General features: G+C 39.9%; 2 protein-coding genes across 4 annotated transcripts; one reads left to right on the forward strand and one right to left on the reverse strand.

The window, feature by feature from the left end:
• Window positions 1-2,062: 2,062 nt before the first annotated feature.
• Window positions 2,063-16,956, reverse strand: abhd17b (abhydrolase domain containing 17B, depalmitoylase). 3 transcript variants are annotated; one of them, XM_088292544.1, is made up of 5 exons: window positions 16,464-16,956; window positions 13,886-14,028; window positions 13,203-13,670; window positions 5,389-5,568; window positions 2,063-4,076 (listed from the first exon to the last, which is right to left on the reverse strand). In XM_088292544.1, exons 3-5 carry the CDS (start codon window positions 13,667-13,669, stop codon window positions 3,857-3,859), a joined length of 867 nt encoding a protein of 288 aa, XP_088148670.1. In that variant the 5' UTR covers window position 13,670; window positions 13,886-14,028; window positions 16,464-16,956; the 3' UTR covers window positions 2,063-3,856. The 3 variants fall into 3 exon arrangements, with proteins under 3 accessions (XP_088148670.1, XP_088148661.1, XP_088148655.1); XM_088292535.1 differs by having other exon boundaries at window positions 13,886-14,036; XM_088292529.1 differs by lacking the exon at window positions 13,886-14,028 and having other exon boundaries at window positions 16,464-16,954.
• Window positions 16,957-17,295: 339 nt separating this feature from the next.
• Window positions 17,296-22,107, forward strand: c1h9orf85 (chromosome 1 C9orf85 homolog). The gene is made up of 4 exons (XM_088304852.1): window positions 17,296-17,493; window positions 17,593-17,699; window positions 18,040-18,153; window positions 21,335-22,107. Exons 1-4 carry the CDS (start codon window positions 17,392-17,394, stop codon window positions 21,558-21,560), a joined length of 549 nt encoding a protein of 182 aa, XP_088160978.1. The 5' UTR covers window positions 17,296-17,391; the 3' UTR covers window positions 21,561-22,107.
• The last annotated feature ends 5,122 nt before the right edge of the window (window positions 22,108-27,229 follow it).

Raw genomic sequence — 27,229 nt, forward strand, 5'->3', positions numbered from 1 at the left:
CTTTGGGGCTCCTCCAGGGAGTTTGGGCTCCATGAAAAGAAATGTTACTGGGGCCCTCCCACATCCATTTTGATACCGTTTTACATAAAACAATGTATTTTACTGATATGTTTGCCTGTTCCCATGTCTGCGAAAACAATATGACAGTTACTTGAAACTATGAAATTCACGGAGATTCATTTGCTGCAAGACTTAAACCCTATATCTCAAAACCATCGCGTTCTTTAAAGAATTGAAGATAAAATCCAAAAGATTAAGTACCAGGAAATTCAAAAGTTAAACATTATATAACCGCTTCCATTAAAAGGAAATGCAATTATGATCTGTGACTAAACAAATGAAATTTCTGCAAACGCCACCAAAAACAAAATAGCCAATTGCCTTTTATGATTCATTGTAATTGTAATCATAATGAATAGAACTTTCAACAAGCAAACAGTGAAATAATAATAATAATAATAATAATATCAGCAGACGTTAAATTAAGTAGATCACAACAAAAAAGATAGCAGGATTTCACATAACATTTTTGTATGTATTGAATAAGGTCACAAGTAGATCAATGATATTTAAAGACAAACCATGACTGGCAGTCTTCAAATAAGTAAACATATTTTAAAGGTAGAATTTACTGTAAAAATATAAGCTTCTATAATCTACACTTTCCGTTTTTGGCAACAGGACTTCAGGGGCATCTTGCCGTCTCCAGCTCCACACCACACAGTAAGGCGGTAATGCAAGCTGTTGTAAATGTCTCGAATCTGAATTATAGTTTTTGCAAAATTCGGAAAATTTTAGTGTAGCGTAGAAACTCTTACATAACACCGTTAAAGGTCTGCTAAGTGTTCGTGAACGTCTCAACAAGCAGCAGTGGAGACCCTTTGCGAAGGGGAGGGGCTTGTGAAAAGCAATGCCGCACTGCCACCTGCTGGAATAAATATAAAAGTACGTTATCGGGGGCCTGCTTCAAACGGGCGCTTTTTATTCATTTGGGAATCTGAGTTCACATCCAGTCGTGGGGTCCTCCACATCCATGTACTGTAATTGTTTTGAATATTAATGGTTATCGTCAACTACAATGTGTGAATTTAAGGACAGGGATGAATCTAGTCTCAAGGCAAATTCAGTCATGGGTCCTTATACATCCATGTACTGCACTGACTGGCAAATGTTTTATTTTCACCAAACACAATGTCTTTTGAAATCGGTTGCAATATTCCCCTTGTCCAGGGACTAGCACCTGAGATTTTTAGTATCATCTATGATTAATTTAAAAAATGTTAATTTGAGAAAACCAGGCTATTAATCAAGCTAGATAGAGCTGCCGAAAGCCTTTCTTGAATCATGGCACCTTAAAGTGAATCATATCTACACTTTTACTGGGATAGATAAGAACATCAATCAACATTTGATAGAATTTACTATTTTAACGACTTCAATATACAAAGTATATTTGTCCTGAAAATGTCATTAAAACCCAAATTCCATCTTGAAACCACGTTTTGAAGCATTACACATTCCATAAAACCCTGATAACTTGAAACCCTATTTCGGAACCCGAACTCTTGGTTGGCATTACAACAATTATTAACTACAATCATTTTAGAAGCTTTTGTTGACGTAGACAAATATAAGAATTTGTGGGGTGCTGAGTGTGACAGTTTCCTGAAAAGCTTTGAGCAATGTTGCAACGTTGAAAGAGGACATCTGGAGCAATAATGAGATTAAACTATTTTCTAAAAATATAATTGTAGTCTAAACTGAATAAATCATTCTTTAAAGTGAGCATATTCACCAGATATTTTTTAACCTATCCTCCATTATTTGTTGAAAAACTCACCTATTTGCAGTTTCTGTAGAATCGAGTCGAGGAGCTCAATTTTGACAAAAGCAGTAATTTGCTTCCATCTTTTGGCATATAAAGGTAGTACAGTACAATCATTTAAATTACACACAGATTCCACTATTTGCATTCCATTTATTTGACTTTGCAGAACAAGGCTTATCTAACATTCTAAGTAAGTAAAAAAAAAAAAAATTAAAAAGTCAACACAAATTAAAGTTCTTCTAAATGACCATTTTATTTTGCTAGCCATATCAGAGTTACTAAAGTTAATATTGTTGTTACAGTTTGAGATCCATTTGTATCGAAATATGCAGTAGAAAAAACTGAATCAGAGATGCTGATAGTCCAGCTGAGCAGGAGGGCTGAACCTTTCGCACACAGATGACACATCAAGTATAAATGTAGCATAACAGATGATGGCAACCAGGTTTTTAAAGGAACAAAAAGTACAAGCATATTATAATGTCCTATTTACAAAGTGCACCAAATAAAGTTATCTTACTCAGACAGAAACGAACGGTGGTCTTGTAAAAGAAAACACACGAGACCCAGCAGACGCCGAATCCGGATTAATCAGTCGATGTGACGAGTTATACTAGCACCCATATCTTTAACATGTTCCAGCCTCGGACATGAATTCATTGTAGGCCAAAAAAATAACAACGAAGGAATGGCTTTGTGTGAACGCTGACATTTGCTTATCTCAGCTCTGATAGAAAATTGAGTCATTAGTGCATTGAAATCGCATGTTTGGCCTTGCTCGGGAATAAAAGGGCAAGTAAACCACCAACAATGGAACCCGAAATGGCAAGCAGGCGAGAGCGTAAAAGTAAAGAAAAAAAATCTATAATAAAAAATAACAGAGCTATGATATAAGTTATTGTCCATGTACATGTGTGGTTAGTTTTGTTCATTCAATCTCTGCTCAGATATTCTAAAGAAAACCAAACCTCTTCATTTTTAAATCTTCCTGAACTGAAAACAAATAAGACTCCAAGTACCACTCTTGGCTTAAATGGGCATTAGTGGTATACATAGTCATCATATTAAAAAGACAAACTGTTATAGTTATATAGGTTATACAAGCGCTATCGTTACTATGAGCTATAGATATGGATTCAACATCTTAAAAAACAAAAGAGAAACATTGTCAGAATGAGCAGTCTTCTTGACATGTTCTTCTAAAAAGACACAAGACTTCTGCATAGTGATGCTAATCTGAGAGGAACAACGTTGCATGATAAACTTTAAAAAAAAAAAAAAAAAAAAAAAAAAACTCAGATCAGAGGAGGCGATGCAATCAAGTGTGGAGATGATCTCAGAGTCCATCTCTTTGCGATATATTATACTAAACATTTGGCAACACCGAGCGGCACAGCAGTTCCCCCCGCCACACAGTTCTTCAGTGACAGCTGATATGTGCAAATATCACGTATAATATACTGCAATAATCCTAATAATACAGTACAAAAGAATAATCATAATTCAACATCAGTTGGATTGGAGAGTGCAGTCCAGTTTGGATCAAGGCTGTTAGTGAGAACATCAGCATCCTTGTGGCCTGGTCCGAGGTCTCCGTTAATAAGTGAGGAACGTATCCTTTGTAAAAGGCAGCAAAAATGTCACACACACACACACGCGCACACACACTTGTACACAGGGTCTTGTTCACACAGTATGTCGTTTAGGCTCTCTTGCATTCGCATACTGTAGCAATGTGCAATTGTGCAACATGTTTTAAAGGAAAAAAAAAAAACAACCAAAAACGTCCAAACACAAAAATTAAAACAATAGGGTTTAGTTTGTGTATTGTTCCAAGGTTCACAGTTGCAGTGGAGTGGACGGGAGTGAACTGGAGCTCCAAGGAGGAGAGGTGGTACGTCATTCTACCGCCAACACTTCCACAAAGGCAACAATGCCTATATCGCAGCAAAATAAGAAAAAAAATAGCCATGAAAATAAGAACGGCACAACCAACCACCGATGTTATCTCCACAGCTTTTTCTTCTTCTACAAGTTGACCAGCTCGTGTGCGACAAACTGCTTGAGTCTCTCCAGGTACTGTCCGTAGAGTTCCACGTCATTGTGCCCCGCCCCTTCCACCCACAGCGGCTCCACGGGACGCTGGCAGCGCTCGTACAGCGCCAGGCCGTGGGAGAAATCGATGACCTCGTCGTCCGTGCCGTGGATCACCAGAACCGGCGAGGTCACTTTCGAAATCTTGTCAATACTATAGAGAGAAAGATTAAACACATTAAAGACACAGAATTACAGTAGTGTATAGTGTATGTGTGCATGTAAAATAGTGTATATTTCGAGTGTAACTAAGTACAACGTAGACCTCCACCAAGGCTCAAAAAGGAATAAAGAATTAAGAATTTGTCTGTCCATCTGTTTGTTACTCATCAGGCTACTTCCTGATTCATGAAGGATGGAGACGAGATGACGAGGGGAGCCTTTATGATTCTGAGGGTTGGGCTCCAATGAATACTGACTCACTCCCAGAAAATGTGTAGACCTGCTGTGTCCTATTAGTTAATATTTTACAAGTCAATTTGACCACTGTAAAAAAAAAAAAGGGTAATTGTAAAAACAAGTCTAGAGGTGACCTTTGACCTTTGCTCAGGACTGTGTGCTTTTTTTTTACTTGATTGGTTACTTTTTCAAATTTGTTTTCACTGCTTGTTTAATGACACTGTTAATGATGCTATGTGTTATAAATGAAAGGCTTTAGATGTTAGTGTTTCTTGTGTTACAAGCCAGCCTGCTGCCATGACGTCACGATATGCAGAGCTCACGCTGCTATAAACTGATCTGCCAACAGCTACACACCCACTAACCAAACCAGGGTGTAGTGCGCTCACCCAAGTCCACGTGAACCAAACGAAACTTAGGTTAAAACGTGGCTATGTTAAAGGAATTAGCGCTGCCTATAAGCACTACCTTTTCCGAAGAGGGTGAAAAGGACGTTTCAATTGGACAATGCATATGGAATAACTGCAGCCCGTGTATCAAAGCAGAAGCCACCAGTGGGACTTCAACCTACAAGTACTTCAAATTTTGTCCTGTTGCTTGGGTGATGTTTTTGTTTTGAGTGCCAAGCAAAAATTTGAGTTATGAGATTTAGAGTTTACTGCCTTACAACGTAAACTTTACAGAACCTAAAACAACAACCATTAAGTGTTATGTATTTAACCAAACCACATAATTAAACGAAAGTCCGCTTGCTTAATGCTGACAAATAACGCGAAACGCGACAGACAGGCTACGAAACTCGCACCAATTTCGCTAGTTACAACCGTTTCAGCAATGGATATTTATATTTATATTTATATATATATATATTTTTTTTTTAATTTACAGTAAAATTTTTCATTTGTGCTTTTTATTTGGCTGGAACAGATTAATGTCATTTCCATTCATTTCAATTGGGAAAGAGATTTTGAGTTAAAAACAATGTCACAGACTGAATTTAATTTCTAAGTCACGGCACCACTGTATTTTACAGTCTTCTGTCCCATCACATCCATCTGCAGACTCACTTGGGAAAGGCGTCAAAGCAGTAAGTCTTCTTGGTGTCGGGGAATGCCACCCTCATGCCGGAGGTGAGCGGGGAGTGCAGGATGACTGCGGCACTCTCGTAGCGAGAGGCCAAGTCCACAGAAGGCACGGTGCCAATACTCTGGCCGTACACAATGACAGTTTCTGGACGGATGCCATACCTGTGAGAAGAGACATATTTGGTTAAATCATGTTTGCTCTGCCGCACATGCTGGTGGCTGTCCAAATTGGCCATCTGATACAAAAAAATAAATAAAAATTTTTAAAAAACAGCTTGGTGGTCAGGTGAGGGGGGATTTAGCTTTAAATGTTGATTTAAACCGGGGAAGAGGAAAGGACAGGACACTCTTGTTTCTAATGAAATTCTGCAAATTAAACTGAATTTGGAAAAATACTTTCAGTAACACATACATGCTGCTCCATGAGCCAGCACACACGCACTTACTCACTCATGAATCACCGATTGCTGCCACCTAAATCAAGCACACAATAATGCAATGACGCTGAGGTACTTTTGTATAACTGACTCAGACGGGGAAACATCAAAGAGCAGATAGCGCTAAATAGAGAACACCAACAGTAGATCGGTTGCACAAGAAAATGAAAGCGAGGGCGATGAAAATGCAACAGAAGACATTCCTCAGCTGATTATTGCGAACGTGACGCATTCTAGTGAGAGTCAGCTGACTATCCGGAATCCAGCCTGAGAAGACTGCCTCACTGTTTCTACACAGCTCTGCACGTGACACCTGGGTATGAATGCGGCTAACGGAGTACTGCTTTTGGTGTTTTGATAAAATGCAGTAAAAAAAAAAAAAAAAAAAAAAAAAAAAAAAACAACCAAAAAACGAGACAGCTTATGCTCAACTCGACACTGTTGATATCACAGCCCAGATGTGCCTGGCTCTGTCTTGTACATCACAAAGAATGCATGAACACCCAATATGACTCACATTTATAGCGCTAAAGTGGATTATGACAAGTTGGAAACGCACGCACACACACCCACACACAAAGTGCAACAGCCCAAACAAGAACTCAGGAACACATTCTTCAGATTTGACACGCACACACACAACAGTCATTTACAGGCATACACAGTAGGAAGTGTTAAACACTCGAGTCAGCTGGCCTTCAGAGTATAAATAGGAGTGAAAAGTCGAACACGACATGGAAAACTGCACCTTCATGAGTGCAAGGTTAAATCTCAATTGAGAAAAATCTCATTTCTATAGATGACAACGATATTAATAAAAGTACCGATTGATTGTGTACCATAAAGATTTTGGGGTGTTTTGATTCAAAGGGTCCCAAAGGGTGTAAAGAGGCAAATTCCTTGCTGTCTGCGATTGGTTGGTACAAGGTGTAGCTCAAAGTCTGCTGCGATATGCTCCGGCTCATGAAGGACCTAAATGGGATGCTGAGTGTGACCAGGGACGGCGGTATGTGGAGGCCAAGTTTTGTGCGACATCAGGGCGAAGGTTAAAACAAATTTGGTTGAATGTTTTGTTTCCCGCCTTGTGTAAAATGAACGAATAATCACAGATTTTCCAATTTCCAATGGATGCAGCAACACTGCCTGTTAGCGGACGGACGGAGGAGGGATGGTCCTTTCGACATGTGAATATCTGAGACCTGTGTGTGAATATCTTGAAACCAGCGTGACATGTGTCGAAACAGATATGCAGAATTGAGTATTTCCATGTTACGTCACGATAAAATGCGCACACAAAATTAAAAACAAAACAAAAGAAAAAAAAAAGTGAAAATCACAAGTACTTGTGAGGATCTTAAAAAAAAAATTAAAAAAACAAAAATAAGCAAGTTTGTGGATCTCAAAAAAAAAACGTGATATCGCAGATATGTTTCTGTTAGATTTCTGCGAATCACTTCTTTCCTCATTAGTAACAGCACAAGTCAGACACAGGCATCAGCTCTAACCAATTAGGCAGTGGAAGTCTCATCTACGCACACAGATTGCCTTACGGCCCTTTTTTTTTTTTTTTTTTCAAGATACCGTCCAACATTTGAAAAAGGTGAAACGTGACAGTCAATCATGTCAGCAAAACAGTCCATTGACAAAAAAAAGAAGAGTCGTCTTTTCTACGTTTAAAATGACAGACCGTATTTGACATGGTGAGTTCCCGTTAAAACTTTCCTTCATCAGTGCATTATTGAAACTGGCCAAAAGTGTTTCTTGGAAAGCGCTTTGTTACAGCTCCAGCGGTTGTGAAATGCGCTATATAAATAAAGTTGGATTGTATTGTATTTATTGAAGAGGAACCTGATCATTCTGATCTATAGCACTTAGACTGTGCTGTGTGTTTTCCTTTTAACCAGGCGGGCTGGCTTGCATTACACAGTCCACTTTAAAAGATGTTGACATCGCTACATATTTTTACCGGACATGTTTTAATATTAGATAAATAATAAATTAATGCTGCTACCACTACAGCATTTTTTTATTGGTCATAAATGTCCCGATATTTCTTAAAACATGAAGATAATTCAGGCTATATGGACTTTGCTCCTAATCATGGCCAAAGTTCACTGTGAAGGACAGTGAAGAAACAATATGGAGATTGCTGGTTGACGCATCGACGGTCAATTCAAGCTCCTCGCAGGAGCCATGGAAATGGATCGCTTTGTGCACAACAGTCATCTGGCTGCCTACTACACACGAGCATTCGACATTCTGAAAAACCCCTGTACTCGTGAGATTTTCATTAAGGCATTGGTGACATGATTGTCTAAGGTTTCTCCCTTGTTTATTATGAATGTTTTGTCATTGTGTGATAAGAGTAGATTATCGTGTGCTTATCAGGGCTTTGGCAGTATCACTACATAAATCCTCACCACATAGATGTCACAATCAAGTCCATGTGACAATACTGTAGGACGGGCCCGCCTAGTTATCAGGTGACAGGATACGTGATGTCATTTTAAACCAGCAGTATCGTTCAAAATAAGGAAGCAACAAGGCGCAGAAACAACAAGATAAAACAAGATGTCTTCTGTCTTGGCTTTAGAGCATCGAGGAAAGCAGCTGCACGTGTGTCAAGTTGGCAGCATCCCTGTTTGAGATTTTAAGCAAGCCAGCCAGCACACACAAGCCTACAATTTGCTGTGTAGAATCGAAGCGTGAATAGACCTTGCCGTGCCATGGTTGGCAACGCGACCATGGTTACAGCCCTCCCCCACAGCCCTTCATCAATTTGTCTTCTGACACAAATGCCATCTTTTATACCTCACATCCTCCCTCGTTCCTCGACACTTGGCTCTAGAATGCCTGCCGTTATTTTACCCAGGAGTGGAAAGCGTGCAGGGATCGCAAGTATAGCAATAAATGATATTTGTAGGACAACCGGAATATATGCACAGATACATCGGCTCTCTTGACCGATCAGCACACACATTTTACTATTGCACAATGGTTACTAAACTAGTAAAGATGTGTGTTTATTTACCAAAGAGCCTGAAGACAATAATTAAGCTCCACAGAAGAAAGATTCTGCTGAGAACCTTGATCAAACCAGACCCATGCCCTTGGTTCTCAACTGTTGGACTACGGCAGTGCTTCTCAAAAAGTGGGGCGGGCGTGGTGCGATCGTGAGCCGGGCTCGTGTGACCCTGTGGAACATGCTTTTTTTCTGCCGTACTACAATAACGTGTAATTGCACATCCACTCCAGTAGTTGGCAGTGGCGCTCACCTTGCACATTGTGCGCAGCGAGTATTAACTCTACGGTGTAGGTTTGTTTTGCAACGACAATGTTATTATTTATAGGTGCGGCAGGGAGTGGGTGGTGGGGTAGGGCGTGAATTGTTTTCTTCTTGCTGGGGGGGGCGTTACAGAAAATAATTAAGAAGCACGGGCCAACGGGAACCCGCATTTTCTGATTATAGCCAGGTCGTGAACTATTTTATATGAACAATTAAGAAAACTAATTGTTGAAAAATAACTTAAAAGAGATGTGTGTGTATCATATTTTAACTACACACACTTGGGCTACATGTTCAAATGCCTTTCATAACACCTTATTAAGAAAGTTGTGAAGAACATGACAATTGCAAATACAAAATGTATTCTTAACAAGGACAAAGGAGGAATCACTGCAAATTTTTACTTCCTCTACGTGACGTACCCGAAATGGCTCCACGACCCACCAGTAGAAAATCACTGCTGTAGTCCTAATAGTCTTTATGCCAATCTATCTCAACCAAAATAGAAAGAGAAGAATTTTGGATCTATATAACGATGGACCAGGAAGTGAGCTGCTCTTGTTTGTTTTCTTTGGCCACAGTGTGGGAAGGCCTGGGTCTGAATGCTCCTTGGAAATCAGTTGCTAGGCTACTACTGAATATTAGACTGGCAGGTTTGACTGCTGGCCCGCCTCCATCACAGAGGGCAAGGAAAATGATACCATTCAGCCGAGAAACACACGTCACACTCACGGTAGAACATGTGTTACACTTTGCACACTCTACAGCAAGCTTCAGTTTTAATCTTTAGTACGATAATTAGCGCTTTGTGTTTGAGTCCGTTGACTCAACAACTGAACCACTCCCTGCTCAGTCAAAAGAACCGCTTGTCCAATGACTAACCAAACCACACACAGGGGATTTTGTGTGTGACGCAGTATCAGTGGTTGCACGTTGTATTAATAAGTACCTTGCATCGCTTTGTCCACACTCAACCAAATGTTACACATACTGCCTGGATAAGAAGCAAAGACGTATTGTGACTTAAAGAGAAGAACAGAATGTGGTGGCTTCAGAAGGCAATGTCAGACAGGACCACTGTCTGGGGGGAGGGGCTGAGTTTGTGACGTGTTTACTATCTGAGCTAACAAGGAGATGTGCAACAGGGATGAAGGCTTGGCCACAGACCAACACAATTGTGATTCAGTCAGCAGGATCGCACGAGGTGTGAAGTTTCACAGTGGACACTCACTTCTCACTGTTGCTCTCCTACATGTATTTAATACACAGAAATCTCACTGTGATGTAAGTCATTTATAAAATATCCCCACTGACACTACACGGTCACAGAATGAAAGCGGCTCACTGTTTGATAGCACACTGAGTGGACTCCGTATCACGCCTTTGCTACGTTGTGTAAAAAGGACAAAAGCATCTGCAATTGAGAATACTGACCGAGAGTAACCATCCAATAAAACTGAACTTTAAATGCATGACATTTACATTTTAACGTGTTGACAATCTCAAGGCCGAAAGATCGTGCACATTGCATATACAGTTTATCTCTATGGCGCATACCCGACCACCCAATCACAGCAAGCACAGTGCACCCAACGTGACATTCTCTCCTCCCGGTTTGTTTGTGTGGCAGGTAGCCATGGTGGTAACTAGTAAGTCACCACGAAACAGAGCTGGTCCCGAAAAGAAACTCAAATTTGAGTCAGTGACTTATTACTTTGCTAAAAGCATAATTCCTATTAAAACAGTGGGGGAAAAAAATCGTAATAAAAATCGAGATTGGGATTTTATTCTTAAATTGTGATATGATATTTTTGCCATATTGCCTACCACTATGATGATGTCATTGATTAATCAACCTCAGCTCGACATTTCATCACAATAGTGTCAACTGCAAAAAAATCTGAAGTCGTTCATGTCTGCTACCATGAGCTACATTGCTCAGCCAAAATCCTAGGCTGCCTTGCCTAACAGTAGCCTCCAACAACTAAACCAACATTCGAAGTAGCTGCAGGAAAAATTCTTAACTTCTTTTTTTTTTGCACTGAATAAGTCCATATGACTAACATTGATAGGTTAACAAATTCCCCTCATGAAACGGCTCATGATCATCATCAAAGCCTCAAACGCTTGTTACAGATATTGCAGTCTAACCCGAGAGGAAGATTTTGGGGAACTCAGCCAGAATTTAATTTTACTCATAGTTCACTTGCCAAGTTCTTTGTGCATTCAAATATATTGTAACTGTTGTAACTTTGTCCACAAAGACAACGCAAAGAACACGCACACACACACACACATGCACAAAACTTTTGTTAACAGTCAGACAAATGTCAACAGAAAGAATATACTTGGCAGAGGCAAGATAGAAGCAGCTTCGATTTCTCAAGAACACAACTCCGTTCTCATCCATCCTTTTTGGCTGAAACTGTGTGTTTGTCTTATAGCAGGAAACGCATCAAACATTACCGTTTCCCCCTCCTCCTCCATATAAACAAAGGGGTGCAAAAATGTCTGACCCACAGATACGACATCAGATTTAAAGAAAACTGTAAAAGGAGCAAGACAATATACAGCGTGCTTTGTCATGCTTGTGGACATCCCCAAAGAAGTCATGAATGAAACACAATTTAACTATGTATGTCAGTGCATATGCATATGGCTTTCTTCACCCTTGGGCATGGTTTTATTCATTAGTGATTGCGGGCATATCTGTGTCAGACTGAAGAACACCAGAAAACATTTACAGTAATTCACCTTTAGTGTTATTAGCAGGCTACAAGCAATGTCAAAATGTAAACCGATTGTACTTTTGAAAGTGAAAACGTACAAACATCCACACACTTGCGTTACATTTAAGCATACAGTGCTCACCCACCAACACGACCGACAAGTGTGATCCTACAAACCACATTTGACCAAAATTGGTCACGCCAACCCTACTGTGCCCACAAGCAGCCCGCCACAGTTTATCCCTTATTAAATGGCCACAACAATCAGTACATGGTCATAAAATCAAGAACATATTGTGTCATTAGAAAAAAAAAAAGTGGAACCTTGACAGTTGTTGTGCAAAGTGAAAGTTACAGTCATGACTTCTGCTCTTGTTGCTTCACTTCTTTTAAGACGACAAAGAAGAAGCACTATCGCTGGATGTAATCGTGGCTTAACTTTCGCTTTGCACAATAACATCAACAAGGACCTTTGAATAAGATGCAACGTGGGATTCTACTCAAGGGAAGCGGTTTTAAGACAAACTTTAACAAACACTAACATTTTATTTACCGATGTTTCGTTGTCCTTGGTTTGCTGAGCAAGCCGTGCTTGCCGGATGGCTGAGCGCGCTCCGTTCGCAGCTTCTGAACACAGCTGTTTACTATCCGCTTATCTTGTTCGACTCTGACGAACTGAACGGCTCATTTGAATAACGTTTCCGAACAGAATGTTGTTCAAAAGTGCAGCATTTATTAACATGAGCGAGACTCTCTGGATACAACAAGGAAAGATGCTGGGTCATCGCAGCCAATCAGCTCACGGGTGGAATACACTCGTGCTCTCACTGGTTGATCTCGCGCCTGGAACCAATCATGCGCCTTGTATCAGCGCTCGTGGGTAAAGACACATTTATTTGAAACAATGCGTCTCCGCTTCCGATATGGCCGTATATTTTTCTTTTTTTTAGATGGATATTTGGGAAAAACACGCAATGAATTGAAGCCGCAAAAAGTGGAGCATAACGTGGCAAGGAAACATTGTATTCTTCTGATAATAAAGGATAGTAGCTAATCATGAGACAGTATTTTACACAAGCACAGAGAAAAAAATGCCTTTTAGAGTGATTTCATGGGGGTTTATTATACACAGGTGGGTATTCACTGCATTTTATGGGAGTATTAATAAATAGCCCTTCCCAACCCCATCTAAAGCACAAAATAACATACTTATTAAAAATCTTTCAACGTTTTCTACAACTTGGCATCGTTTTGATAAAGCTCTTATAGTGACGGCTGATGCGATGCCCACTCAGTGTCTGATGTTCAGTCTAACGTGCATCCAACACTTTCAAGCCTCCTTACCGTGAACGGAGTGCCTGCCAGGCGGCGTCTACATCAGCATACAGGTTCTTCTCGGAGGGTTTCCCAGAACTGGCGCCGTAACCAGAGTAGTCGTAGGAGAACACATTACAGTTGATCCGGGAACCCAGACCAATGTAGAAGCTGCTCATCTGGCCCAAGTCCACCGCATTTCCATGGGAGAACAACAGGGTGTAGCGGGCACTGGGCGAGCAGCGGACGAACATGCATGCGATCCGGTTGCCCCGGGAAGTGCGTGTCATGAAACACTCGATAGCGTCCTTCTCGCGGGACGAGTACTGCCAGTCAGCTCGCTCAGAGAGGTGCAACGTCCACCGGCTGCCGCTCTCGTCGCACATCAGGCTGTAGGTGGGCTCTGGGGGCAGGAAGGCCAACTTGGCCGTTATCTTGCTGGGGCACGGCGGGCAGCAGAAGAGGCAACAAAGCTCGCTGAAGGATAGGTGATTCATCCTGGAAAATCAGGAAAGATTTGTCTTAAAAAAAAAAACACCACGAAAACAGATCATGTCGCTCATGGCTAATGACGAATAAAATACAAGGAGTGTCATAAAAGTACCAGGACTGGTATCACAAATGATTCATTTAAAATCCAAACTACATGCTTTCTGCTTTATTACCCCTGGAGTCCAACACCCTCTAAACCTTTTCTGCCACGCCTAAATGACCTGATTGAAAGATTCTTCCAAGATCCTCTACAGCGCTGTCATCACGGCTATCTTGATCTGATGATGTTGGTTCACCGTCTGGCTCACAATGAAGGGGAAAACCTCCAGGTTTGCCAGGAAATAACCAGTCCAGGAAATTTTTCCTACACACCTCATATACAAAGTTGAAAGGGAAAACATTAAGTCGATTCACAAATTAAAATAGTTTCCTGGTTTGTAAATATGAAATCCATTTGCTCAAAGTAGCACAAAGGATCAAGAATTAACAGCACATTCATCAACCTCTTTGAACACCCCTGTTGAAATTAAAACGTATTGGTTTGGGTTCCGTGGTGGTACAAAATTCTAATCTGGATGAAGTAAACCTTGCTTCGGTCAACTAGTCACGTAGCTGTTTCGACTGTGAGGAGAAAATGAAACCTTTTGTAGATGCTTGGTTCTCTTAAAGCAGGTTGATAATGGCATGGCTCCATCTGTAAATAGAGCAGCTTCCCTGTCTGCCTCAAGGCTTTACAAGCACTCAGGTATCAGTCAGCCAGCATCTGGACCCCACCTAAGGCTGCCTTTTGACTTATTTGATGCTCCTGAGAAGTAGAGGTGCCTTCACTTAAGACTATCGCTGCAGTTTGTTGGCAACAAATCTGCTTGGTCGAGATGATACATTAGCTTCCGGGACGGCGCAGTAGATTTCACACGTCATTTCCAACGTATGCTTAAATGGTGCCTTTGTCATTAAACGTCTGTGTGATGCTTTTAGAGGGAACAACATGGCTTTGTCAAACATGTCATTATCCTAATACATAAGGGAAACTATGAGATTGCTTCCTGCTGTGCCAACCCCGTGGCGTCTAAACCTGAGGCATTCATCAAAGTGGTATTATCACGTTTGTGATGAAACTGAGAACTCACCATGTGCCACTATACATTTGTCTAAGGTTAAGGGAATAAGGATTTTACTGTCCTTTAGTTAACTTGGTGTCAGTGCAAGTCAGAGAGTATGAGTTTGTTTCTGCTTCTGTGCTTCACTGCATGTCTCAGAGAGGAGAGAAAGGCTTTCTGTAGCATTTGCCACATGCCTTCAGGCCAAAGCTTGTCCCACAATCATGTGAGCTTTCTCCCCCATTTTTTTTTAAACCGGCCATCGAATGCAAAACTACTTGAACTGGCTACAAGATTCAACATGCGAACAGCATCAAGCTATTGTCTTTGTAGATGTGAACATGCTATTTTATTGAAAGAAATCTATTATTTTAACAACAAGTTTGTTATTTCGTTTACAGTTTGCAGTGATGGAAACCTGTGTGGTGATTCGTTACTTATTTAGTGTCTGCTGAGGTTCAAAAATATATTAGAAACACTTCTTAATTTTTTACTGGACAGTTCAACATCACTGTAAACTATACATGTGAGGGGAAATGGGTGTATGATGGACGGATGGATGGATGGATGGATGGATGCTTCAACCATATGGAAAAGCTGAAGGTCTAAACAACAAGTGAACGCAGCTTCCAGGCTCGGCTGCATGTCTTATAGTTTAATGAAAACAAACTATCGCTTTAAAGTTTACAAGGGCAAATAGTTTTCTATTAGTTGTGAGTTGTAGTAGGCTGACATTTATTAAAATTTTGGCAAAGTCTCTTGCTTTACCCTCCTCTGCTCATGGGACTCAAGGAAAAAGAAAACAGGCAGCTTAGTGCTGATTGGCTGCTAACCACTACACAAGAAACCAAACAGATGGTGTGGTGGGAGGGCCAATCTGCTTCTGCAGGCAGGGCCACAAGCACAGCAAAAAGAGAGAAAAGTGTGCTGCAGCGAGCCAAAATAAACCAGCTTTTAATTTATCGGATGATGCCGATAATCAGCAAAATGACAAATATCGGCCTCGGTAATCAATCTATCAATAGTATTGATACATCCCTAGTGTGTGGTGTGCTGTTTTGATGATCTTGAGTATGCAACACTAAGAGCAGTGAGCACACAGAGTGGTTCCTTATTGTTTGGGGTATCTTAAATTTCAATGATAAAAATCTGTGTGTGCTGGATCCCTCCTTTAACTATCACCTGTAAAATGATCACTTTACTACACTGAAGAGGTCTTGTTAGCTCCACTTGGCAGAGGTATCAAATTATAATTGGTAATGAACCAGAGCCTATTGACTTCAATTTAAATGGAAGGTTTGCATAGAAGGAGAGGAGTGCCGATGCATTTAAATTACAGTGAGGTAGTCTGCATTTATTTTAATTTAGCAGAACCTCATTGAGGTCCACTGCTCAGGTCTTGTGGCATTTCAAAGCAACTAAATATATAGAGGAGGGACGTTGTTAGTTTTCATATTTAGCCCATCGCCTCTTGACTAATGGGCCAAAAAGCGAGCCCTGCTTAGTGGTGCATTGTCGGGGACTCTAAAATGGTGGGAAAGGCAGCAGTGGGCGCGCTTACACTGATTCTAAACTGGTTGGTTGAGGTTGCAATGACTCGTCAGTGGTGGTGATTAACGTTACACACCTATATATGTGCGCGTGTCTTTTTTGTTTTTAAATAAAACCAGAAGATGAGGATATTGGTCTGTGACATTACCTGGTTGTCTGTTGTGTATCCCTTCCAGTCTTCAGACGATACCTTAAGCTTTGTTTTTGTCGTCAAGCCAATTAAAGTATATTATTTTTCTAGACGACAGGAATACGTGGAAATGTTATCCCAAACACAGAGTGTCCCCTCGATGCTGTTCGTCGTCTTGTTGATTGGCGATGTTGTGTGGTGGAGTCACTCGCGTTTAAAAGGCTTCGTCTCCCCACTTCAGGCAGCTTCCGTGACGGTTCTTTTTCCTCCCTCCGCTCGGTTTCCTCCACATAGGATTCTGAATGTTAGCCAAGTCGATGAACATAAAATTCCACACGGTTTGAAAGCGACATGGGTGAGCGAAATAGTGGCTGATATTTGAACTTATTTGCGGTTTGGCATCAGACCGTGTTGGGTATTAACAAGCAGTTGACCCCAGTATCACTTGACTCGTGAGACATCGCCGCTCAGATTGCTATCTTGCCTCCGAGCGCGGATAAAGGGCGGTGATTGACAGCTTTGTAAGCCAATTGTAGCTGCAGTTACAGGATCAAACTGCCAATAGAACAGCTTGTGGGCGTTAAGTAGGCGTCAATGAGAGGCGGTGACTGACGTTTTTGATTGACGTCGAAAAAAACCCAATCCTATTGGCGAAACTGCCGCAACTACAAACGTGCCATTATTTTGTCCAAAAATTGAAGACATTTTCTTTTTTAATTGTGTTGTTTTTTTAATTATGTTGTTTTTTATTTAAATGAAATTTATTAAAAATAGAATAAATTAAAAACAACAGACGAACATTTAAAGTGATACGCCAGTGGGTGGCTAAAATTGCGCCCAGTTACTGTGGATAAGGGGAAACTACTTCCGGGTCAGATCTTCCATAGCGTGTAGTTCACATGCGAAAGTGTAGCAATTTGTGATTAACTTGTAACAAACAACTGCTATGAGTTTGCAGAAGGGTAAACCGTCTCGTTCTCGCGGGCAAAAATACCAAAACACGATCGCCTTTAAAAATGACAAATATGGAGCGAGTGTACAAGTAAAGGTAAGGTCGCTTTTCATAGCATCGATGAACGCTTGCATGACTGGTGGCATTTGTTTGGGTAAAATGTAATCTGTTTTTAACATGTTGTTGTAAACGTAGAAGGCAAATTCCAAGATCCACGACGGACTCTGTCAACACTGCAAGGATGTTCTTGAGTGGAAAGTCAAATACAGCAAATATAAATCTTTAACACAGCCGCGGAAATGGTAAGTATAGTATAATGTAACTTCATTTTGCTCGCTGTTTACGGCGTTGCGATTTTCTTGGCGACGAAATTTAAATATGCACCAATGCCATATGCCTGTCAATTTTGACCTCGATTGGTCAAAAGTTTCTGACGTTAACCACATTAAGCTTTTTTTCACCTTCATGCAAAGTAGTAGTAACACGCTTCCTAAATGTCACAATTACAGTACCTGTTTGTATGGCAAAACCTTGTAGGCACTAAATATAAAATAACTGTACAAAAACTGTGAGTCAAGGCAGTAAATTAATGTCTTGTGCTGCATGTTTGACAAATTCTTATGTTGTGTTTTTCTATTTCAGTGTCAAGTGTTCACAGAAGACTGTGAAGGATGCGTATCATGTCATTTGTAAACCCTGCTCTCTTCAGCTGGAAATATGCTGCAAGTGCGGGAAAAAGGAGGACATTGTCATCCCGTATGTACTCCACAACTTTTAACAAATTCATAAAGCTTAGCCTTGTTTATACATGATTGTTTGATCTAAATATCATATTTTCAGTCTACAATGAAGGAAATACTGTACTTTATGTCTTAGTAATGTACAACTTCAATAGACATTATCAAAATTGTGTTTTCAACTAAAATTGTTGCTATAGTAACATTGTAGTGGAGTTTTTATCCAACAGGATTACGTTTGTCCTACTTAATCAGGAGTTTGTTTGAGAAGGCTGCCACCCTGTGGGTATGAGTTGTCTCTTAACAGTTCCTTTGACTTGACAATAGAGGGAGTAAGGTCGCACCGAAACTCCTTTCACAAGATCAGAGGAGTAAGACTGTAGGTCCAAGTGCCCAATCCATGCCTTGATCATATTTTCTTATGTTTACTATTTTTTGTCCATTTCCATCTACACTTAAACCACAAATTGCATACACAAAATAGTGACAACATAGAAGTTAACATGAAGACAGTATACAAGTAATAAAAGTACTAAATATATATAATATAACATTGATAATATAATTACACTGATCAGCAACAAATTATAATCAACATGTTTTTTTGTGTCCCTAAATGGATTTTTTATGCAGACTTTAAAAATTAATTAATTTTTTTGCATTGCACAATAGTTATGGAAGTATTTTTAATTCATTGTTTTTAAGTTTGATCTATAAAAATGTGTGCAATGCAAATTTTACAATCCGTCGTAATTAGAGACAAGAGATTTCAGGGGGAAAAAAACACCTGTTGCTGATCCTAAACCTAAATTCATAAATATCACTTACTATATTATAGGGCTGGGCGATAAACCGAAAATTTACCGTTACCGAAATTTATTAGAATGACCGACATCATTTTGCCCATATCGGTAAATTCGGTGTCTAAAAAAAAAAAAGAAAAAGAAGTCTTTTATGTCTGCGGCGATGCTCATGCCCCTTTAAGACGGCTCCAGCGCGTGTAGTCACGTGACTCCTCCCTTCTGAACAAGAATGTAAACAAGACGAGTTCGTAGCTGGCGATTCAAATCCTGAAGCGGCTGACACGGCTGCGGACGAAGTAACGTTAGTTGAAATTGTTCCTGTCGCGCTTGTCCCGAAAATAAAGTGGACATCTGTCGTTTGGAAATGTTTTGGGTTCCATAAAGACGATGTTTAAGCAAAAAAACATGAACTACAAAGTGCATCGTAAGCACCTGAAACAGCGCGTCCAACCTTTTCTTTTTCACCACCCACAACACAACTATGCTGTTGACTTGGAGCTTGTGCTAACAGTTCAAAGTGAGGAGCAAGTTTGGACAAGTGACAACAGCTCATAACGGAGGCGACACCATACGAGAGAACGTATCAGAGGTGGACGCGATAGCCGAGCACATAGCTAAAGATAGAGCTCCTCTTGTTACAATGGAGCGGACAGGATTTACACGCCTCATGAAAGTAGCCGACAAGAGGTACGAAAATATTTGCCGCAAACAGGACTCCCGAAATGGACTACATCGGGACGGGAGCGGAGACATGTCAAGCATTTTGCATCCACATCCGACTTGTGGTCGAGTCGCAACATGGATCCCTGTTTGAGCCTGACTGTGCATGACATACACGACAAGTGGCGACTGCGCACCAGATTACTCGAGACGGCACATTTTCCTGATGAAGCACACTTGTTTATTTGGCACTGGCATTCCATTGACATTTTTTTCCATTTTATTTAGCATTTTGTTTACAGGCGACTAGCGCCTTTGCACATGGCATTATTTAGATTGTTTACACGATACCTTTACACAAATCTCGGCCTTTGCAAATGGAATTACAGCATCTCTGCACAATATATTTACATAAAAAGATTTTGTGAGAGGTACCCTTTTTCTCCTGTTCTTTGTGACATTGTTCAAGTCATGCAAAGCAAGCTAGTTTGAATGTTTATTCAAATGATTTTTGTACTTCTATTTTTCATTGAAAGTAATGCGTACCAGTTGGTCAATACAAAAAGCAGTTAATATGCATTTCCTGCATTTATTTTGATTTTGGTCCTCAGGGGGAATTTATCGTGCATTTATCGTTATCGAGGTAAAACTGCCTAATTTATCGCGATATTTATTTTAGGTCATATCGCCCAGCCCTACTATATTACGTACTATATTGTAAAATGGTTCTAGATAGACCTTAGTAATTTCTCAATTTATTGGAATACAAAATGAAAATAACATTCTCTATATCCAAAAGCATGCCATTTTCTGTAGCAAATCCTTGCTCATAGACAGAGGAGAGTTGCCTTTTAAACACTGAATCCACTCCCCTTAGCCAATTAAGTCTAAAAATAACCGGTTTCCTCATCAAAACCGCATTTTCATTGTCATCAATTATATTAACAATTATAGAAAAAATACCATAATTCAACCAGTCATGACCTTGTGCCCTGAGACTACTCAGGAACAACAGGAACATTATTATACTGCAAAACCCAACATTTCGCCATAAAGTCCCGATAACACACGCCAGCGTCCTGGGCATGATGGTACAAAACCCAAAAGTAACCGCAACGCTCAGTTTGAGTAGGAGGACTACGGTGTGCCACAGGGCAGAACGGCGATCTGGTGTGTGCCAAAAACCACCGGAATGGGTGGCCGACGGATAATATGTGGGGACGGTGTGGTGTGGTGAGATGGGGAACAGGAATGTTGGCATGCGCTTGTGCCAATGTGGGCGCAGGTTTATGCTTGCAGTAACTGATGGAGCCATTTCATCACATATTTTACAAGTATTATGTTATTATTGTGAAAAGCCAATGTGCTACAGAAACAACAAGGGCAATCAGTACGCAAAAAGAATCTAAAAAATGTTTTACTTGCATCTCTGATTAAAATAAAATGAGTAAAAATTGGTTGCCCAGTGTTATTTTACCAGACTTCCATTACGCATTTAATCTCATAAGCACTCTCTGGAGGAGGCTGGAGCATCCGCAGATGGTTTGTTTTTGGAGTCAGAAATCACATTTTAACATTATTTGTTATGGGGAAAAATAAGGAAACAATGTAATTGAGTTATAATGTTAAACACTCAAACACCCTGGTTCGGGAGCACATGCTCACTAATGTACTTGTTGACAAGATGACATCTAAACAGTGATGATAATTATTCTTATTTCTCTGCCTCTATTACAGAATTAACTCTCACCTGGAGCAAAAGGAAGAGGACGTGGGTAGCAAAAAGAGAGGCAAAAGGTGTGAAAAGGACGTAGAGGACTTGGGCAGTGATGATGACTTTGATGATGAGGACTTCAGTGACCTTGAGGACAAAGACGCTGCAGAAAGTCAATCAGGACCAAGGATGACTCGGAGCAAGTCTCCTCCACTTCCAGATGTGTCTCAAGTGAAAATCACAATGTAAATGATTTGACAAGTAACAGACATTGTCTTGTCATCCTATATGCAAAGTTGATACCATAATGGCGACATACTGCTGGTTGCTGATTGGTCGAGCAGATTTAACCAACATCCATCCATTTACTGTCATGAGGGACACCAGTGAGCTGTTGCCTATCCCAGCAGATTTGGTCAACAAGGCTCCACACGTGACTGGTTTGCCAATCATTTGCAGGGCATATTTTGATAAATTATCAATAATGCTCACATTCACACCTAAGGACAATTTAGTGTGTTAAATGAACCTAACATGTTTTTGGAATGTGTGAAGAAGACTGAGTCCCAGGAGAAAACTCAATCAAACACTTGGAGGACCTGCAAACTCTACATAGGATGGCTAAAACATTTGAACCCTAGCCTCAGAGCTGTTACGACGGGCGGATGTGCTAATCACTTGTCTATACCATGCGTCTGATCCAGGACTTACTGCCAATCATAACATCTTGGGATTTGTCTTTTTTTGTGTGTTTTTGCCGAATACTGTACGTGGCAAAATAAATGCTTCAAGTCCCCTTGTACTGTTGTTGTGCCTTAATAAGAAGAAATCCATTTTGTATAGGATATGCGGCTCAACTAATGGATCAATGTCTACCAGTGGTCCCCAACCTTTTTTCTGCCGCGGCAAGTCCATAAATTCTGCGGACCGGCAACTTGCGAGATTGTGGTTTTAATATTAGTGGAATGCACCTGAGACTAATAGCATCTTGACGTGTCAAGAGTCCATCATAGTGCATGTAACAGAGAATCGGGTACGTTTTCAGAATAAAATATTTTTCAGCCTCAAATATTAAATAAATCGGAAGTACTGCAAGTGTTTTCTTTCATCTGTGTGACCCGCCGCGACCCGGTCCAAAGTGTTACCGGGCCTGGCTCAGTGGTTGGGGCCCACTGATGTATAGCTCTAATTAATTAAAGTGACATTTGTTAGCTGAGCCAGTGGGCACCTTGATGCCGATTTCAGTTGACAGCATGTGGCCTGCTGCTCTTAGTCAAATAAAAACGACCGGTAACACTTTATAATAAGTACGCACTAATAAGCATGAGCTGAGCATTTGTATATACCGAAGTCATCGTTAATAAAGCATGTTTTCAATATAGTTAGCAGTCGCAACTACAAATGTTTCATTTATCATTAGTAAAGCATTGGTAAATACTGAGTTTAATAATTTATGAAGCATGTTTCTGACATGCTTAATCCCTAGTATGTAGTTTATAAACAGTTAAAAATGGATTACTCATTATTCATAAGATCATCCATAACATGACGGCATTTTCATACTTTACAATAGACCGATTTACATTTCACATTTCTAGATCATGTATTGCATCATTAAGCAATCAGTCCTTTAGGAATTATTAATAGTTTGTAAGGTCATTTGGAAGGCGTACGCAAATGATTAACAAAGTATCTAGATAAATGTCCATGCAGATCATAAATAGTTTCCGTTACCAGACGCTATAAATTGGAATATAATCAACTTGCCAAGGTGTCTGCTGTGTTCAAGATTTGAAAGTAGCCTCATTTACATGTGAGAGCCAACTGTAGGTACAATGTGCACTTATGCAAGCTGATATTAGCCAAGTCTGCTAAGTTAGCATGTCTTATTCATGTCGGAAAGTTGCCAAACATGATATGTTACCGGTTTGATATTGGAATCTGCAATGCATTGTAATTTCTAGCGATGACATTTCCCGAAAAAAACATAACCTTTAATTCATAAATGTTGGAAAATATATTTTTATAATATGACATTATTGTTATTAAGTGTGTATACCTGATGTGCTCGATAAAAGCAGATTCTGAATCATCATAAAATAATTCATCAGGAAATGATCACTTTTATGAAATGCGCCATACAAATAAAGTTTTGCTTCATTGCATCTCGAAGAGAGCAAACTCTACCTTCAAAGCCGGTACTGCAGGTCTAACGTGCCCATCAAATGGTGACATCATCCTTCCGCAACTAGTTTGCAGAACAAAGCGGTTCTCATTTTTCATGCCTTTATTTGCAGTCGTTTGCATTTTGGACACCTTCGCGTGCCGCACATCCAACGCTCTCAATCAATGATCATGTGGCGCTGATGTAATCATCACAGGATTTCTCTCTTTCCTTCCTCAAGGGTGAATCATCGCACTCACACAATTGGTGTAAACGGCATTTGATATCTCCCTCACACACTCCTTTGCCCTTTACTACAATGATAAGTTGACCTGCATCCAGGTCGTTCTAACTCAGCGGTCAACAATCTTTTCGGAAGACTGAGCTACTTCTTTGGAACTGATTAACACTAGACTAGAACGTCTCAAGCCAAGCCATTTGCTTTTCTACTGGGTTAATTTTGGGCTAATGTTCAAACTCAGATGTGAACAGCCCAAAAAATCGCATTTTCTAATTTCCATCACCAAAGGGGGAGCCAAGTGGTTGGACCATTTTTTTTTTTTTCAGCATTCTTCACGAGTCTGTCACGTTTGTTCTGTAATTGTGGCAATTACGCTCGACACTGTCTACTGATGTTTCTTTGCTTGTTGTCACGGCACGAGAAAGAGGTCGGGTTTTAGAACTAGTTGTGAATTCATCGGACTACAATTGGTAATTAAACTTCCACTGTTGTGATCATAGCAGAAAATTATTTTCTCCCCACTTATTTGAGAGACGTTAAGTGTTTGTTTTTCAGGGAGAGATTTATTTCTGGTGCGCAAGACTTATAATAATAAGACTTCTTGACTTGGAAAATTGCTGCAATGAAACATACAAACACACGCATTTGTGCAGAATGTGGATAAAGGGATAGAAAACACCCAATGCATTTTGGCTTAACAAAAACATGTTTATGGCTGCATCCTTCTGAAATCGCGGCACAGTGGACGACTGGTTAGTACGATGGCCTCACAGGGTGGTTTCGATTCCTGGTTCCGACCTTCCTTTGTGGACTTTGCATGCCTGCGGAGGTTTCCTCCGGATCCTCCGCAGGCACAGGAAGAACATGAGGACACGACCCAAGATGGCCAATATTTCACTCCCCAGCTCAGTTTTTATATATCCCAGCTGACAACGGGCAAAAGGCGGGTTACACCCTGAACTGGTTGCCAGCCAATTGCAGATTATTATTAATAGCTTTTGAGTTATATTGGTATTTCTTAAATATTTATTATTCATAATATGAATTGAACAATTTTAAAATTGTTGTTATTATCATTGTTACTATCATATTATTAGTTGTAGTAGTATTATGTCTATGATGATGATGATACTGATGATGGGCGAATAACTTCCTAATATTCACTGAATTACGTTGATCATTAATGTTGTTGTTATTGCATGAGAATTCTTTTTAAAAGCATCTGTACAATCCGGTTTCCTCCCACATTGCAAAAACTTGCATGGCCGGTTGATTAAACACTAGGTATGAGTGTGAGCGCAGATGGTTGTTTTTTTTCTTTGTGTGCCCTGCGATTGGCTGGCACCCAGTTCAGGGTGTCCCCCGCCTACTGCCCGAGGATAACTGGCATCGGCTCCAGCACCACTGCGACCCTTGTGAGGGCAAGCGGTACAGATAATGGATGGATCATTTTGTAATCTGATGTCAAGGATGATAGATTTTGCAACCATTGTTGTAATGATTGAAAAATTGGATTTTTGAAACATCATTACCTCTTTTGTAATGTTTTTTTTTTACCACAATTTGAAATTTTATTACAGATTTGACCAAGAATTATGGAATTTGTTTGAACATGAGTGGCACTGTCACACAGTCTCCTTTTTGCATCTGCCACATGTACTTGTATCAATCAACACAGCACACAGTGGCATGTTTGAAAGCAACAAACTTCACTGCATCGACCATGGAGAATATTTTATTTCAGTATCATGAATCGTGATTGACGCTGGTTAGGTTTATATTCCGCAGCAAATGTTGTCCCAATGGACTTTGCTTCCATTTGAGTTTTGAGGCTTCTGACAAGATGATGAAGACAAATCAATGAGTATCACTCAGAGATATATCTTATAAGTGAATATTTAAAATTGTATTCTTACCGATGATACACACACACTGAAAAATTGGGAGTGATATTACCTTAAAAAAAAATCTAGTAAGGTTTTTTCACTAAGACATTCAAAGTTAAATTTACAAGAAGAGTTTTTGAGTTAATTTCACAAGTTTATTGAATTTAAAAATAATAAAAAAAAAAAAAATGGCAGCCAGATTTGGAGACTGCTGCTCTCCACCTGAGCTATGACCTCTGCGACTTGGGGTGAGTAGATTGCTGGAATCTCCAAAAGTACTATGCTTTGAAGGTAGGATGCCGAGGTTTGAACCCGAAGGCAATAATATACTCCCGGACCGTAATTGTGGCATGGCTCAGGTGTAGAGTCCCCATCTCCCAATATTGAGGTTGTGGGTTCGATCATTTCCCGCATTGAGTTTCCGTATATGTATGAAATGTGTGTGTGAACAAAAACATTAAGGGGGTTCAACCATGGAGTGACTTTATAAATTAAATGAATTTGTAAAACGAACTCAAAACCTCCTCTTGTAAAATTTACTTAGAATTTCTGAGAGAAAAAAACTTTACTAGGATTAATCAAGTAAATATCACTCCCCAATTTTTAGAGTGCATTTGGCGCTTGTAGAGTTACTGGTACTGGTAAGAAAATAACATCAAAACACTGCAGAGGAATTTCATTTAATAATTAATTAATCATTGCAGCGAAAATACAGAAAACAGACAGATGAGTGTGGCTAACTGTTTAGCCATTATTTTGTAAAAAATAATCAACGCAGCTAATCTGACAGGTAATGGCTGCATTTACAAAAGAAAGCTGGCAAATTGTCGGCTGTTGAGTTATTAATTTAAAACCACACAGCCTTTTGGCTGACCCCCATCCATAATTGGAGGCTTAGAAAACCTCAAGGGACCACAAGTTTGATACACCCTTCTAAAATAATGCTCAAATTATCTATAATTATGTTATTAATATTTAATATGTGAAGGCCATCTTCATGTTAATAATTTCTCACAGTAATGTCACAATGATTGATGACCCCTGTACTACTCAGTGCTAATATTTGATTATATTTTTACTAGGGCTGTCAAAATTGAAGCATTAACTCGGGTGATTAATCCAAAACATTTTAACTCAGTTAAATATTTCAACTCAGTTAACTCAGTTTTAAAAAATAATTTGCATACTTTGCAAATATTGCACCATATTAGCTGTCTTTCGCACGTCTCAGAACAAAGCACTGTGTTTGAGTTACGACTAGGGCTGGGCGATATGACCTAAAATAAATATCGCGATAAATTAGGCAGTTTTACCTCGATAACGATAAATGCACGATAAATTCCCCCTGAGGACCAAAATCAAAATAAATGCAGGAAATGCATATTAACTGCTTTTTGTATTGACCAACTGGTACGCATTACTTTCAATGAAAAATAGAAGTACAAAAATCATTTGAATAAACATTCAAACTAGCTTGCTTTGCATGACTTGAACAATGTCACAAAGAACAGGAGAAAAAGGGTACCTCTCACAAAATCTTTTTATGTAAATATATTGTGCAGAGATGCTGTAATTCCATTTGCAAAGGCCGAGATTTGTGTAAAGGTATCGTGTAAACAATCTAAAT

This window comes from Idiotropiscis lumnitzeri, chromosome 1 (genome assembly GCF_059441095.1).
Source record: "Idiotropiscis lumnitzeri isolate Australia: NSW breed Sydney's pygmy pipehorse chromosome 1, RoL_Ilum_1.0, whole genome shotgun sequence".
Classification (NCBI taxonomy): Eukaryota; Metazoa; Chordata; class Actinopteri; order Syngnathiformes; family Syngnathidae; genus Idiotropiscis; species Idiotropiscis lumnitzeri.